Here is a 17,553-nt window from a genome sequence, read left to right on the forward strand (position 1 = left end):
CGAGCCCCTAACTAGATCTGAGCTTGAATTATGTTGACATAAGTAGATCCCACCTAATGAACTCAAACTAGACTCTGATTGAAGAAACAATTGAAACAAGTGATGATTAAAATTTCTTGTAGTTCGGGGGCACGATCTAGATTGCATGTTGATCATCAGCTACACGATGAGATCACGGACTCCAGCGGCTATACATGAATCTTGATGTGGCGCATATTCATTTGTCTAACCTCGGTGATATTGGGGTCACATTAGCAATGTTTAACTTCATTTATCTCGGGTATAGATTAATTGAAAAGATGACCGTGTCAATGTAGAGAATTGGTGACAATAACGCCCTCTTGATCATCATCGTACATTTAAAGCGACTATACAAACAAATGAGGTCATTACTGTACAATTAAGCATGATCAAAACTATTGTTGCCTAATTAATACATGTTTCATCTGCCTTGATAACGGTTATCGAACTTCCTCTATTTAATAGAGACTCCTTAGATATGTTATCAAATCGTTTTAACTCTTACAACACTCATTTTTTCTTTTTTTTTTTTCTTTAAATTTTAACTAACTTGAGTATTGAAGGATTTTCATTGAAAAAACTCCAACAAGAAAACTTTCTTTTCCGATTCATTTGCCAACCGAGATGCTCTGTTGGCTATATCCTTATATCCACATGATGCATCGAGAGGAGACTGACTTCACTATTACTTTGGTCATAGCGATCTTAGTCTGACCATGGATTTCAGCAACAACAAATCCCACTTAAAGACAATCATAGTTTGAATATGTACGTAGGTCAAGTTGGATGTGATTTAGAATGGTGGCATGATGCTTATCATGCAGTTGATGATAAGTGCTTATTGGTTTGAAGAAAAAATGGATAAATCAATCCATAATTTGAAAAGAGATATGATATGGGTAGAATCTACTTTGGATTTGTTCCCAAATTTTAGACTCACAAACCAAATAAGTTTCATCAAGCTTGACTTGATTAGTGAAATATGATTATTTAACTAGTCAAGTATGGTCCACCCGATGAAATCCACTTTGGGTTTGTTCTAGCACGTTTCATTTTGAAGCCCTCTAATGACAACACACACATGCTTTTCGCATTGTTGTGACTTTTTCATTAAAAAAATTGAAAAAAATTCTATTTTTATTCTTTCAAAAATATAATTAATTTACTTTTTTTTAAAATAGAAAATAATAAAAGCCAGCGATGTGGCTGACAACAAAAGAGAGAAAAAGAGGAAGCAAGATGAGGTTTATAGTTGAAAATAAAAGAGAGCTCGATCTCAAGCGGAGAGGCGCTCAAGGGAACAATAAAAGAAGAGAGAGTATGGATAGGACTGATGATGCAGACGGGACGGGAGATAACTTAGCATTAGATTGAGAGATAGCCCCCAAGGCTTGGGGAGTTGGTGTGATAGAAAAATTGGTCCTTGACTTTATATAAATACTCAAAATTTATACAGTATATAGCCAATATGAGGCTCAAAACTTATCTAGTATATAGGCAATATGAGACTAAACACACACCTTCATGGATTCTGACATATATGATATCAGAAAGTTAATAACTTAAGAGTCTGACCTATATTTTTTTATAGTTATTTCATTCAATATGTGGTGCACTTGGTGGTCATCTCCCGCTTCTCCATTTGTTGATGTTCGACCCATTGGAGGTGTTAGGTTTTTCTTATAGTGTCATGCTTTTGCACATCTCTTTGTTCTCATGAGCTACACATTCTTAATTAAATCCTTGGATCTTGTTTTCCATCAATGCTTTCTTTGAAGCTCATTCAGCATCTGGATCCTTCTGGACGGTGTGTGGATGCTTAAGTAGTATCTGAAGGGTGCATCCACAACCTTCGTATCCTCTGTTGTATTGCTATTCAAACTATTATTGATGGTTTGTTTCATTTGCTAGTTACCGCTGTTGCTGATCTTGCTTGTTAAATGTTCGTGAATGGCTCGGCCCCGGACGGTTTAAAGATTGCCGGTAAACTTCCAAGTTCACAGTTCTGGTTACCACTGGTTTTGACATAGCTGACTCATATTGTTGCTATGCTGCATCACTGTACTATAATCAAACAATCATCTGTGGCAAAATCTGTCCACGGGAATTTCAAGTGGTGGCGATGTATGAACTTAATTTAAAGTTTTAGAGCACATTTGATTTGCAACCGGAATGAAAATTCAAATCATAATGGATGGAAATAGAAATTGGAATTAGCTATATACCTGATATATTTAACTCGTGATCAGAATTGAAATGAAATTTATTTGTTAGAACATAATAGGGATTGGATATTAAAAGGCTAAAATATTTTTATTTTCTCATAAAATTGAAATAAGAATGAGATTACTTTTAATCAAATAGTTAGAATATTTTTTATTTTAGGATTCAATTTTCTTTAATCAAACGTCCGTAGAGATGGTCGCTTACAAATAAGTTGACTGGGTGAGTTCACACGTAACCACCACTTGAATAAAAAAATTTTAAATTAAAATTGGCAGTTCGGAGTTCCACGACCCAGAATATTTGGCCTACTCTGTGATTGGGATTTCAAATAGAATGTATGGCTAAATTGATATTCTACGATGAAAACTTAATACGATGGAAAGTAGAAATATATATTTATATGAACCTTCTTATTTACAAGTAGTGCAAGAAGTGGTTTAGAAGCTGTTCTGACATTCCAAGAATCAGATGCATTTGGGTACGTCCTGTCTTCAAGTTCTGTCTTTTAGCTCTCTGATTTGACTATTTGTGGATGCTGGTTAGTCGTTACTAGGTAAGAGCCGTAACGGATCAGGTTTGGTTATATAAAAAAAAATTAAAAAAAAATCGTATACAATTCATTTGTAATCAAACTTTTATTTACATAAAGTCATATTCAACTTAATACCCGATCAGCATTTCATTTGTCGATTATATCTTAGTAAATAAAACAAATAGCAGAAAATAAGCGATCCAAATAAAGTAATAAAATTGGAGAAAACATGGAATTCTAAATATGTTATTATTTCACTTTTCTCCTTATCATATTTTAGTCGTTTTCTTAGTCATAGCCTTTCGAATTGTGGGAACTACTCTAATCCAATCAGCGACAAGGTCACGATCCTTTACTAGATTATCATCGCCCTAGAGATTTAGAAATGGATGTTTAGAGTTTGCTAAATCGATGATGACCAGTGGACTTAGAGGTTTAGAGGTTTAGAAATTGATGTTTAGAGTTTGCTAAATCGATGACCAGTGGAGTTGAAGGATGACCGATGGAGTTTAAGGTCTATATTTACATCTGATCCATTTATAATTGGGTTGATCTTAGCCAATCCAAATCTATCTTATTTATAATTAGATTGGTTTTAGCCAACCCAAACTCAATCCAATCATAAAACACCCCGGTGTAACATGAGCTTAGCTCAGTGGTTACATCATCTTGCTTGAAAACAAGGAGTCATGGTTTTGATTCTTGAGTGGTGTATCCCTCGAGCTTTCAACACTTATTAGCAATTCAAATGAAAATCTTCATTTAAACCTTTAACACTAAAGCGCTTGCTAATTTAACTCTTCTAATTATCATTTATTCCTATTCTTTTTTTTTCTTATTTAATATGATGTGCAAGCTCCTGGTTCTATTAGTTGCCTTTTGATCTTCATTTTTCTAATTGTAATGCAACAACAACAATTGTCAATAAAATTCTTTTTTTTATTTAATATGAAAATGAAAAAAATTAAAAATTAAATGAACAAAATAACTGAAATTTTTTATTTCAAGTATCTATATAATAATAATAAAGTAATATACAAATATTATGGGTGCATTCCATATTGACATATAAGATTATAGGATAATCTCCCGCAATGCTATATTTTTAAAATAAAAAATAAAAAATATAAATATAAATCAATATATCTATATAATAATAGTAAAGCAATACACATTTCGTGTTGATATGTAAAATTATAGGATAATCTTCTGCAACACCATATATTAAATTTTATTTTTTAAATAAAAAATAAAAATAAAAATAATATGATAAAAAAATCTATCTATCTATTTATATAATAATAGTAAAGCAATATATGGGTATTAGAAGTGGTATTCTGTATTGACACGTAAGATTATAAGATAATCTCTCACAATGTCACATGTCAATTTTTATTTTTTAAATAATAATAGTATAACAATATATGGGTATTAGGGGTAACATTCCGTGTAATAGCATAACAATACATGGGTATTAGGGGTAACATTCCGTGTTGACACGTATGATTATAGGATAATCTTTCATAATGCCATGTGTCAAATTTTATTTTTTATATTTTTAAATAAAAAATATAAATATAGATATTCCGTGTTGACATGTAAGACTATATGATAATCTCCTACAATGCCATGTGTCAAATTTTTTATATATATTTTTTAAATAAAAAATAAGAAATAAAAATACAAATAGTATAATAAAAAAATATATCTATATAATAATAATAAAGTAATATACGGATATTATGAGTGATATTCCGTGATGACATGTATGATTATAGAATAATCTCTCGCAACATCAAGTATCAAATTTTATTATTTTTTTAATATTTTTAAATAAAAAATATAAATATAAATAGTATGATAAAAAATAATATCAAATACATCAATCTTCACTGATTTGGGAGACCATCTTTGAAAAAAAGAACTCTTAGAAATCTTTTTGATCTTATCACGAGATTAATTGGTGAAAGTAACTTTTAATTATAAAATATTATTATTAATAATAATTAAATCCCTGCAACGCGGGAGTTAAGTGCTAGTTGCTTTGTATTGTAATAAATTTTAAGAAAGCTTATTATTTAATCTAATATTAGTTGACCCATCAAACAAATCTAACTTTATGTTGAGCTTGAATCATTTTAGCAAAACCAGGCTATGCTTGCTTTTCATTATCAACAACTTTGAGCACTTGTGAATGATGCCTGTGTAAATAGTAAAACTTTCATCCGAAATGAAGAATACACTGTCTCGAATCATGATCCTTCATAAAACAAAGAACACAAAGGGGACAAGAATTACCGTCCTCATGAACTAACTTCGGCCTATTGCTCTTTGCTGCCAGATGAAACCGAGCAACGATCAGAACAGGGAATGAGGCACTCAACTTGAGACTAATATTCCTAGAAACCACCAGCAAAAACAGTTACAGAAGCTGCTTTGCAAGTCTGTGGCTGTTGCCGCCGGGCCCTTCGTCACCTCGGAATGTTCTGTATGGTTTTGTCGCTGGCACGGTGACCTTCTCTCTAATCCAACATGAACAGATTTGCAAGATCGAAATCTAAAGTAAGAGCTTGTTTTCGGAAAATGAAAAAAAAAAAAAAAACAGAATAATGAAGAATTTATCACATGTAGCAGCCCGCATTAATCCACATTATAACATGCTTGGTGTTGTTCTCCAGGATAAAATCGACAGACTATGTTTGCTGAATAGATAGCTTTATCTTGAAGATTTTTTGCTGAGGTAGATTTAAACTATGCATACTTGGCAATATTATGTGCAATCCGACCAACTTTTATGTTATATTATATGGACCCATGTCAAGCACCATGCATCAATTAAAATGCATGGTGAATAATGTGTGCTACCTTCTAGCGAAGTGAAATAGTGATGAATTTCCATTGAGATAAAATAAAGAAACAAAGGTTAGTTTATGACTAATCAAAAAAAAAAATTTTAGATAATTGACTATGCATATGATCAAATTTTTATGTTATAATGTAGACTTTTTGCTGCATTTATGTAGACATAAATAGAGGTTTTCTACGTACAATTATCAAACTACTCATTGGAGCTACGAAAAATTAGAGAAAATTCTAACCCACTTTTTCTGTTTCTGTTCGACTAATTGAACACATTTTCATTAAGAAGTATCTAAGCATTGCATATAACTTCTTGGGACTACTACTTATCCCACGATCACAAAAAGAGGAAGAAAAAGAAAACCTGGTCCTTCAGATGGTGTGCAAAACAATTTTTAGATCTGCATAGTTGCCAAGGTAAAAAACAACTCAAGGGAACTACTACGAGTGTCCAAAACATAACCAGTTATGTATATGTTCCAAGCAATCATATCATTAGAAATTGAAACCAGTGACCACAATTGAAAATACCATTATGCCATTCTCAAAAAACTGATTATTTCAAACTTGGTGTAAAAGACTCTTGTATAACAGCATTACTAAAATCATGATCGCAATCATGTCAAATGCTAGTGTCACACTGGCAACTCCTAGACAGTCCAATGATAATCCACAATGTAGTTGCATAAATTGCAAGCAAGTTCAGAAATGAATTCAGATTTGGATGCCAAAAAAAAAAAAAATTCTCAAAGAAAAATTAAAATAAGAAGTGCTTGGCAAGCACAGAGGCAACTCAGAAGAGACACGATAATTTCAGCTAAGTGAGTAAATCCATCTATGTTCCATCTTATCAAGGACCACGTTTTACTAACCACAGGCACCATTACTATATCAACCATAGCATAAAAAGGTGTTGAATTGAGTTTTCTATGCCGCTATGTGAGAGGATTGCCTGAATTATCATTATTTTTCCATGCGATCCTCCATCTGTGATTGAGAAATCTTTACTTTCATCTTGCGAAGAGTGAAGGATGGATCCTCTTGGAGGGCAGCAGGTGCTTTGACCAAATGAATACTCTGCTCCAACTCCATGGCTGCTGCCTGCCGCACGATGGCTTTCTTACCTCTCATCCTGTGAAAATTCCAAAAGATATTAGAACATGCAGTGGAGATTTACATTATAAGAGAGAATTATTTTTTGCACATCCATCTTTTTGACAGCAAGCTACAAGTTGCAGAAGGAACCCACCTCATATCATGATGTCTAGCCTCTCTAGCCACTCTGATTTTGTCAATCTTCTTAATGGCCTTTAGGGGGTGTTTGGTTCGCAACCGAAATCAAAATGGGAATGGGAATCAGAATGGCTTAGAATCGAAATCGGAATGGTCAAATCCTCCGAAGTATTTGGTTCGTGATCGGAATCGAAATCGGAATCGAAATTGGAATGAAAATTTGAATCCATAGAGGAGAGTAAGGATTGAATTCTATATAGATTGAGCCATTCCCATTCCATTTTGAAATTGGAATCGGAATGGAACTCCTCCGAACTAAATGGTTGGAATGGAAGTCACCCATTCCGACTCCAATTTTAGATCCCCACTCTCTCCAACCAAATACCCCTTCAGTGTGTTCTCTGTGATATTCCTATCATATCTCTCGAGCCTGTTGCACTTCCTCTCAAACTCAAAGGTCGAATTCTTGAGAAGAATAACAATTATTAGACAGTGAATTTACTAAAACAGATTAAGGACCATGACAAGATTATAGAGAAGTTAATAGTCCTGCCATATTTATTACCTGTGTCATATCCTTCCCGTGCAATCGCCTGTATGACTTGGTCCATTTCACCTTGCGAGGATTTCTCTTCATTTTAAAGTTCTTATGGCATTTGGATCGGCAAAATCGGAAGATCTGCAGAAAGATGCTTGTCAAAACACTATCATAGCCACCAAAAAGGATGTACCAGGCAATGAGAATTCGATGCTCATACATGCAAATTATTTTGATGAGCCAACCAAACCATTAATGTATGAAAACCCAAACATATAAAATATGGTTTATATAGTCAAGTGCAGAACACTAGCTTCACCTATATTTTTGGTCATTGTTGTTGCTGAAATTTCATCTAAATCAGAAATATATCCAGTCAGGGGGCTAAAAAATTCTTATATCTGCTTAATCTTCACATTATAAGCTACTTTAACTAACCTGTCGATTTAAAATGTTACTTCCATGTCAACAACTCATTCAAATATACTAATCTACTTCCAAGCAGTTGCTTAGATGCCTTGCAATGGATACCCTTTTAATTCACCTTACCTAGCAAAGTTGGATGCATATGCTACCCTATATAAAAATTTGTATTATGCTACATTACATAGCAATGTAACATAATATATGTAGCATTGCTCATTAGACAACACATGAATCATAGATTAATGATATTAAAATGATCAAATCATGAGATTGTAGTTAATTTGTCAGCACAACTATCTGATAACTAGATATCACAATTGTTTACAGAAGAATATGTGCCTCAAAAGGGGAGGAATGCATTATGGTTAGATCAAGGCCGGGTTAATGCCACACTATCATAATTGAGAGATTACACATATATGTATAGCAAGACACAACATATAATCACTAAATGATTATCAAACCAAAAAAACTTAGAATATCAGAGCCATCATATAAAATTAACTTAATAATGTATTATGAAACCAGAAACTATGAAAAGCTTGGTGTAGCATAAATGTTTGTGAAGCATGTTACCAACAGGAATATAAAATACTGGAATCTATAAAAACACTCTTTCTTTGGAACAAAGAAAGTTTAGAAAAATTATCATAGGAAATTATCAGAGACTAGGGCCCACCTTTGCATCATTGTGAACAAATTGAATCCCATGCCCTGGATAGCTGGTTGAGGAGCAGAACCAACACTTCTCTAATCTCATTTTGTATTTGAGTCATGTGTCAATTATATCCTGATTTAAGTTGGGAAAAAAAAAAACATCCATTAGACAACTTGTTAAAAGTCCTCATCTGATTTCACCATCATCCAGTTACAATGGACCTTGATTATTAAATAATGTGAAGGTAGTATGATATATGGTGATCATTATCATTTAGGCTGTGAAAAGCTTGACTAATGTGAACAGATACTGATTCTATAAATATTCACTAATGTGTTTGTGAATATTCATGTGAGTGAACATGCAAGTCTAAATGAACATCCATTGAAAAACATAAGCAAAAGAAATGCATGCAAGCTAAGGAGGTCAATAGCATTCAAATGAGAAAAATTTACAGAACAACTAGTCCAAGGATCATGGCATATCAAACTGAAATGTGAAATGTCCATCATACGATATTCTTTACATGTTATTTGGGAGACAACATGATAGTTTGGTATATTACAAATGAAATAAAGATAGGTTGTTGCTTGCAGGTGTCAGACAAAATTTGAATGAGAAGCTGACAATAAATTAAGTGTTGCTATATGTAGCCTCTAGACTGAAGAATCTTTTTACTTATATAACATGACTTCAAATGGCATCTCATGTGTGGAAGATAGATGTTACATGAGCAAAAAGAAAGTTAATTTTTTCATGAGTAATGCACAAACTACTACCTATACACAAAATATAGACTAGGGGCTGTAGGGTTGCCAACTTTTATGTTCATTTTTCTACACAGGCTTTATGAATAGCTTTTATGAATGCAGGTTTTCACATTGACTCATGCAAATCCTCTTTTTGTAATTTAGCTATCTGGCTGTGTTTGTTAAAGAAAGTTTAGATGTTGGCTGTGTCAGGAACTTTTTTCCTTTTTTTTTTTTTTTGAGGGAAAACTGTGTTAAGATGTTGTTTGGTTATTCAAATTTATTATGGGTTTTGACGTGCAACCTAAATTATGTTCTATGATATGGTAAACGATAACTTAATTAGGAGCCAAATGAGTCGAGCGAAATTACAAATTAAAGGAAGCCCAAAATGATAGTTGAGTGTCAGTTCTAATTCTGCAAAGATATGAAATCAAAAATGTTAACATCTTTTGAACAATTCTTATATATACAATTAATGATGAATTGACCAAGTCGATCAATATACTGTAGAGATACTCAAAATTTAACCAAAGAAAAACTAAGATGATCAAGTCAACGATAGAGTAGGCAGATAAAGTTCATTGATACTGGAAACCATAGAGAGGCCAAAGAATAAGGTTGGTAAGTGTTATAGCCCAAAGCCCAAGCCCATCTAGCAAGACTCAAGCCCAAAAAAAAAAAAAAGAAAGCAGGGAACCGGGAAGAAGACTCCCGGTAGGAGTCTTCTTCTCCGATTAAACCCCGGCAATCGAGAGTCCTAGGACCCTCAGGAGTCCTAGGGCTCTCTATAAAAAGACCCTCTCCTTCCTTAGAAGCCGATCATCGGTCCTCTTCCCCTCTCTTTCTCCCTGATTTTCCGATTGGAGCCGCGGATACTCATTTTGTTCTCGCCGTGATTGCTCACCGACGAGGTCACCGGAGGCCGAAGTAAGTTTTCCTCCACTTCCTCTCTTCTTTCCCCTTCTTCCCGTGTCTTTGTGCGCGACTGCCGGCGACGGGTGTCATCGATTTTTGATCAGAGAAGAGACCCCTGTTTTGGTCTCTTCTTCCCTTGAGTTTTCCGGCGCCGGCGATCACAACCGACCGCCGGCCTTGCCTCTCCGAACCTGGGAGAGTGGCCCCCCTCTGCCGCCGGCCTCCGTCGTGACGGCGGTGGCCTGAACGATCGGGCAAAGGACGGGTCCCCTATTTCGGCCATGAAGGAGCCTGAGAGAAAAGAAAAAAAAAGAAGAAAAAGAGAAAAGAAAAGAAAAGAAAAAGAAGAAAAAGAGAAAAGAAAAGAAAAGAAAAAGAAAAGAAAAAGAAGGAAAAGAAAAGAAAAAAAAAGAAAAAGAAGAAGAAAAATAATATAATAATAATATAATAATAATAAATAGGATTTTCTCCTCTCTCTTCCGTGAAGAAAAAAAGAAAAAAAAAGAAGAAAGAAAAAAAGAAAGAAAAATAAAATAAATTAATTAATAAATAATGATATAAATAATAAAATATGAGAAAGAGAGTTTCTCTCTCTTCCCTCTCTCTCTTCAGCCTGAACTAGTATTTTCTCTCTCTAGAATTGGACTTTCTCTCTCTACTTTCTCTCTCTAAAATTCTCTCTCTAGATTATTTTTCTCTCCTAAGATTTTTAGAATTTTGAAAAGAATGATGATGAATTTAAATGATCCTCGTGATGGATTTTTGATCTGTGATCGTCGGACGGTACACCGACACCCACTTTGATCAAATTAGGTATTTTTAGATTTTAATTTCTATAATTTTATTAAATTATCCACATGATAATTTCAGCATGATTTGATCTGATCGATCGGATTTGTTGAATCATATTGTCTGAAGAATTCAAGATGAGTTTTCTCTCTCTAAAATATTCTCTCTCTTGATTGATTCTCTCTCTAAAAAGGTTAGTGAATGAAGAAATTTCTTTTAATAATTCTGATCTGATTCTAATGAAGAACCCTAATCCATGATTGTCAAACAGCGTACTAGCATCCATCTTGATCAGACCATGAATTCTTAGATTTGATCATCCATGATTTCGATCTAGTCATGACTTGATTTGATCATGTTGATTTCACCAATCGAGATATTGGACCAATCGTAATGTTGGATTGTGTCACCTGATCAATTCGAATTGTACCTCATGAATTCTCTCTCCTCTGATGTTCTCTCTCCACTTGATTTTATGAAATCGATGAAGAAACCTCGATCCTATCACTTCGAATCTGATTTGATCTGATAGTCAAACTTTGGATCATTTAGGTCCTAATTAGATTTTGATTAGATGAAATTAGATGATCGGACCCAATCTAAACCGTTGAAATATGGTATTCGTATTCTTTCTAATTATTAAAATTGATTCTATATAGGATTGTGGATGTTTGATCATGGGATATCACGATATGATCTACGAACAGAATTTTTGAAAGAAAAATTTATAGAATTATGTGGGTTTATTGGAATGTGTTCGAGGTAAGTAATGTTTCACTTTTTCTATATTTATCGATAAATTATAATGTATTTTTCTGACATGATTTGTGAAACGATGCATGAATTGAATGAATGGTATTTTGTTATCAAAATATCTTATTTGAAATGTTATGATGAAGCATGATTGAAATATTGATTCCATGATGCATTATATTGATTTATTTCGATACTACATGATTATATGTTTTATTATCGAAATTAGAATATGAAATATGATTTATGAAGAATTATGATATAAGAAACATTGTGAATTGACAACCTGACTATGTAAAGGACTCTGTCAATGGGGACATATACGTTGGCAATTGATTTGTCCTGAGGGTTCATGTCGCCAGAGAGACCAGCGACAAACCGCCAGAGAGACCAGCGGTTCCGAAGGACTTTGCTGCCAGATGATTCGCAGCTCACCGCAAGAAGATACGCGGTGTTATGACCCTGCCACAGGAAAAATGTGGTTATAGCTCATGGTTGACGAAAAGAATTGAAGAACGAAAGAAATTAAAATCTGGAAAGAAATTTGAATTTTTTTTAAAAAAATGAATTTGGTATGAATTATGTTGCATAATTGAAATTGATTTTGAATTGATGAACTATATATGCTTATTTTCTATAAATGATTATTTACTTAAATGCTTGATGAAATCTGTTGAAAAGTGATCATTGCTTATTGGGCTGTCTAGCTCATTACTTCCTATTTTACTATTTTTACAGATGTTGAGGAATTAAGATGATACGAGATGTGAATGGAAGAATGATCAGAAGCAGAATCTTCATACTTTTATTTTAGGTTGAAAGGCTTAATGAATTTGATGTAAAGCCTGTAAATCATTGTTGAATTTATTGAGACATTAAAGAAAAAATTTAGGTCATTATATTTCGGATTCAAATTATTGACTAATTATTCCGCTGTTGTTTTAGGATAGTATGATGAAATGCCTTGCATGCTTATGGGAAAAAATTTCTATGAGTATGCGGCGGTTGTCATGACCTTCGATTCACAATCTCGGGTCGGGGACGTGACAGTAAGTTTATTTCATTCATTCATTCAGATAGTGAAAGAAGCAAGACAAGTAGCGGCAAAGGTTTAGGAGCAAACGCAATCAAAAGATGCTAATTTTGTGAACTCAGTCATAAATGTATATTTCACAGAAATCATATTGTGGAAGGATTAGGTTGCATACTTCATATAGAACAAAATCTGAGCTCTAAATGCATACTTCATATGAATTAATCTTGAGCTTCAAATATGTAATTCATCAATATCAAGTTGGAATTGATAATTCTTTAATAATGTTTATGTACGCATCTTAGTAAAACCACACATCCAAACAGTACCTTAAAGATTGCTTGAACATGTGGCCAGAAGAAAGAGGAGGAGAAGGGAGCAGGGGGAGTTAACCATTTGACTTAGTGACCACAAATGGAAATGTTTAACCACCAATTGATTCTAGATGGCTAAATCTCAAACAAAGACTCGAATATTGGTTGATTAACTAAATAAATAGCTTGCCTTATAACAAGTAACCGAATGACAGTTTGGTCTGCATTAATGCTAAAAGTAAAGAAGAATCCTCTAACTGATGCCAGAGATATACAGACATGCATCTGAATATCTCTCTTAGAATCCTGGAATACGGCAAAGAAATAGTCTCCACTATTGAAGACAACATGAATTCAACAGGCCCTTTGGCATGTGATATTTCTTGAGCCTACGATAAATCCATTCAGCCCACTAATTATAGAATTAATCTCAGTACACCCAAGAAAAACAACAATTAGTCACAAAAATATGGACAACAAAACACAGTGACTCTTCACCAAGTAAAAATTTATCATCCTTTTTTGTTATATAACCAATAAAAAGAAGAAAATAAAAGGCTAAACAAACATTACATAATAACTAATATAATGCAGCAATAAAGCTAAAACTTTAACCTACATTTGTCTACAGTCTATACTGCAGGGCCCATGGTATGATAAACATGCTCTTTTGACGTTACAGACATCTGTCATACATAAAGATAACAATCTGTACAGGCAAAATAGACCGATCACATAGAGCACATTCTCACAAAACTCCCCTCCATCATCAATGGACAAACTCAACTGAATGCAAAACCCAATGTGAATCATACTGAACGGAGCAATCTTAAACGTTATATATCAAACTAACTTCTATGTTTTAAAAGTGACTCCCGATATCATGTTTGAACTGATCCAAACAATCAATTAAAGAAAGCAGATAAAAAGCTTTAATAGCTTATCTGAATAAGAATGGATATCAAGATAGAAAATGCCATATATATATATGTGTGTGTGTGTGGAATGGTTGCAAAAAGAAACTGCCAATCATTTTTTTATAGAGCAAAAGGAATCACGCAAGCATATTACTAGAAGGTTGATGCGAGCTTCAAGAAGCTCGAGATTGAGATCTAGTTATGGCCGTGGTGTAAGAAGAAGACGATAGAAAACAGAGACAGGAAGAAGAGATAGAAAGAGAATAGAGGAACAGAAGTTAGGAGACAGGAACAGGAAGGAAGAAACTCAGAATTTGATTTTGGCAATTTATAGAGATGGCTTCCCACAATCTGGAGCTCATCTCATTACAACAAACTACTGACTTCAACTGCCAGTCAGTTGTTTTGTTATTACATGAAACAAACTAGTAAACCTCCTAACAGAATCTGAACTAACTCTGAACTATCCAACTAATTCTGAACTGAATCTGAACTGTTTCTGAACTGCTCACTGATCGCCAGTATCTATCAATTCCCTTCCCTTCCCCTTAAGAACTTACATCAAATGAAGGATATTTAACTATCAAATGGCAAGCCTTTGAACAAGTAGTTCTTCCCGTTCAGCTGAAATTTCATGGTTAGTTTGTCAAAATTTCAGATAATATCACCCAAGGATTTAAACCACATACCTCCCAAAATCACATCGCAGCCTCTTAAAGGAAGTACATAAAAATTGATTTCTTGTAACAACCATGCACCAGAATTGGAATTTGCAAGCATTTGCCAGAGCTCATGGATTGAATTCTCGTGTCAAGTTTGACCTTGAAGGTTTCAGAACTGGATAATTGAAGGTTAGCCTTGTCGACCAATCTAGCATGCAAAAAATTATGAGTACTCCCTGAATCTAAGAGAACAGTGGTGGGAATATTGGAGATTTTTCTTCTCACTTTAAGTATAGTAAGGAGAATTGGATCATCTGAAATTTTCAAGAGTGCGAAATGAGAAATTTTCAGAACATGCCCTTTTTCTTCCTCCTGAAGCAGAGGATCGTGCTCATCATCTTGACATTCATAAAAAACTTCATCTGGTAGAACGGGGCTCAGACACCACTTGATGCGAGCTTGAAGAAGCTCGAGATTGAGATCTAGTTATGGCCGTGGTGTAGTACGAAGACTATAGAAAACTGAGACAGGAAGAAGAAATAGAATAGAGGAACAGAAGTTAGGAGACAGGAACAGGAAGGAAGAAACTCAAACTTTGCATGCCTTCATTCTAATGTATCTTGGCAATTTATAGAGATGGCTTCCACAATACAATCTGGGGTTCATCTCATTACAACAAACTACTGACCTCAACTGCCAGTTAATTGTTTTGTTATTACATGAAACAAACTCCTAAACCTCCTAACTAAATCTAAACTAATTCTGAACTGTCCAACTAATTCTGAACTGAATCTGAACTATTTTTGAACTGCTATCACCAGTATCTATCAAACGTAGAAAAATATACATAAACTGCAGCTAGGACTCGTATAAGAAAACAACACTATCAAAAGAATAAAGAGAAAAAATAAAGTTTTAAATAATTGAAACATATAGCCAGGTCAACCAAACATCCCTAAATTCTCGTACATCCATAGTGCCCAAATGACCATAATTATTGTAAAACGCCAAAAATCAATCAAGCGCATTTTTCTGTAAAGAAATAAATAAGCTGAAAAATTCATTCTTAGTTGTAAAAAGGCCGGAGATAGTAATATCTAGTGTTGGAAAACAAGAATTTAGCAATCTAGTGTTGGTCCAATTTTTTTTTTTCCTCAAGAAAAAAAAAAATGGGACCCAATACATTGATAAGTTTATAGGGGAAAAGGAACAATAAAACAAAAAATTAATCAACAGTAGAGCAGTAACACTGCACAACTAAGAAATTTTGATTATTAAAATTTTCAAACAACAAACCACCAAACAAACTTTATAACAGATTAAAAATTTGGGAAATATGACGAAGTGATAATCGAACAAGTAGGTGAGTGAAAATTATCAGAAAATTATCAAAAGAAATCGGGGTTCAGGGGAGACCTAGGCTAACAGGCATCAAAACCTAATCTTTGTGAAAGAACGGTGAAAAGAACTGGAGAAAAAAAAAAGCTTTTTGATCTCTATAACTCTAGGGGAAAGTTTGGAACAATGGAAGCATTGGAAGAGTTCATACTCGAGAGAATGTGAGGAACACGATGGGAGAAGGCACGGCGCAGTCTCTAGAGCCCGTTTGGATTGACTTATTTAAAGTAGATTTAAAATTACTTGTGGCTTAAGTAGCTTTTCTAGCTAAAAATAGCTTCTTGCTTATTTTGAATTGTTATGTCGAGGACTCGTTTGGTCAGCGGAAATTTTTTTTTTAAGAAGATAATTTTTTGAAAAATTATTTTTAAAAAAATTATTTTTTTAAAATAAAATTTTAATATATTTAATTAATTATGAAAAAATAATTTATTGTAAAGTAGCTTATGTTTGATTGAGCATATATTTTTCTGAAAAAATTATGTAAAATATCTATTATACCTCTAGTAGATATAAAACCATATATTTTATCCTTAAATTCTGTATAAATATCAATATTATATTAATATTAATATTAATATAATATTAATATATTATAATATAACATAAGATCATAATAATTTATTATATTAATATAATACTAATATATATTAATATTATATTAATATTATATTAATATTTAATATAATAAATTTATTAATATAGATATAAATATAATATTAAATATAATACTTTATTAATATATATCAATATATTATTATAAATATAATATTAATATTAATAAAAAATATTATATTAGTATAAATATTAAAATATAATAAATATTATAATATTGATATTGATATTAATATTATATTAATACAAATATTATGATAATACTAATATAATGTTATATCACTGTTCAATATTTCATTCGTAACATTGATATTTTGAAAAATTTTGGCTATTAGTCTTAAAAGGATATTTTAGAAAAAAAAAGTACCATCACTTTTCATCTCATGAAAAGTGCCAAAATTCACTTCTTCCATAGATTTCTATTTCTCATAAAATGTAAAGAGTGACTTCTAATAAATTTTTTTTTTTTCATTCTCTCTCCTTTTAAAATTCTAACCAAACAAAAGACCCTCTCTTCAATTTTCAAAAATTGCCTCTTCTTTCCTCCACTTCCTGTTAACCAAACAAGTTTTAATTTTAAATTAATATTTATAATAGCCAAACACCCCAAACTTTTACCATTTACTTTAAGTTAAAAAGCTCCTCCATCCAAATGGGCTCTTAGAGCTCAAATTATAGTCAGTGAACAGAAACCCTGGGGTTTTGGGTAAGACCCGATCTGTAGCCAAAGTTAGACTATGGATCCGCCGTCAGGCATGAGTTGCAAACTAAATTTGGCCTCCAATTGTGATGGCCCATCCATCTAATGAAGCCAAACTAGAATCAAACTGAAAAAAAAATATTTGAAAAAGTTTGGGCAGGATGTGAATTGCATGTTCGTCGTTAACTACACAATCGAATTGTAGACTGCAA

The 17,553-nt window shown here is 33.0% G+C and overlaps 1 protein-coding gene across 1 annotated transcript; it reads right to left on the reverse strand.

Annotated features, from left to right (window-relative positions):
- Positions 1–6,601: 6,601 nt before the first annotated feature.
- Positions 6,602–8,595, reverse strand: LOC105052502 (probable ribosome biogenesis protein RLP24). Its single transcript, XM_010933332.3, has 5 exons — positions 8,515–8,595; positions 7,437–7,550; positions 7,250–7,336; positions 6,888–6,946; positions 6,602–6,770 (listed from the first exon to the last, which is right to left on the reverse strand). The coding sequence occupies exons 1-5, from the start codon at positions 8,593–8,595 to the stop codon at positions 6,602–6,604; spliced, it is 510 nt and encodes a 169-aa protein (XP_010931634.1).
- Positions 8,596–17,553: the final 8,958 nt, after the last annotated feature.

The sequence above is a fragment of the Elaeis guineensis genome, chromosome 10, assembly GCF_000442705.2.
Source record: "Elaeis guineensis isolate ETL-2024a chromosome 10, EG11, whole genome shotgun sequence".
Lineage (NCBI taxonomy): Eukaryota > Viridiplantae > Streptophyta > Magnoliopsida > Arecales > Arecaceae > Elaeis > Elaeis guineensis.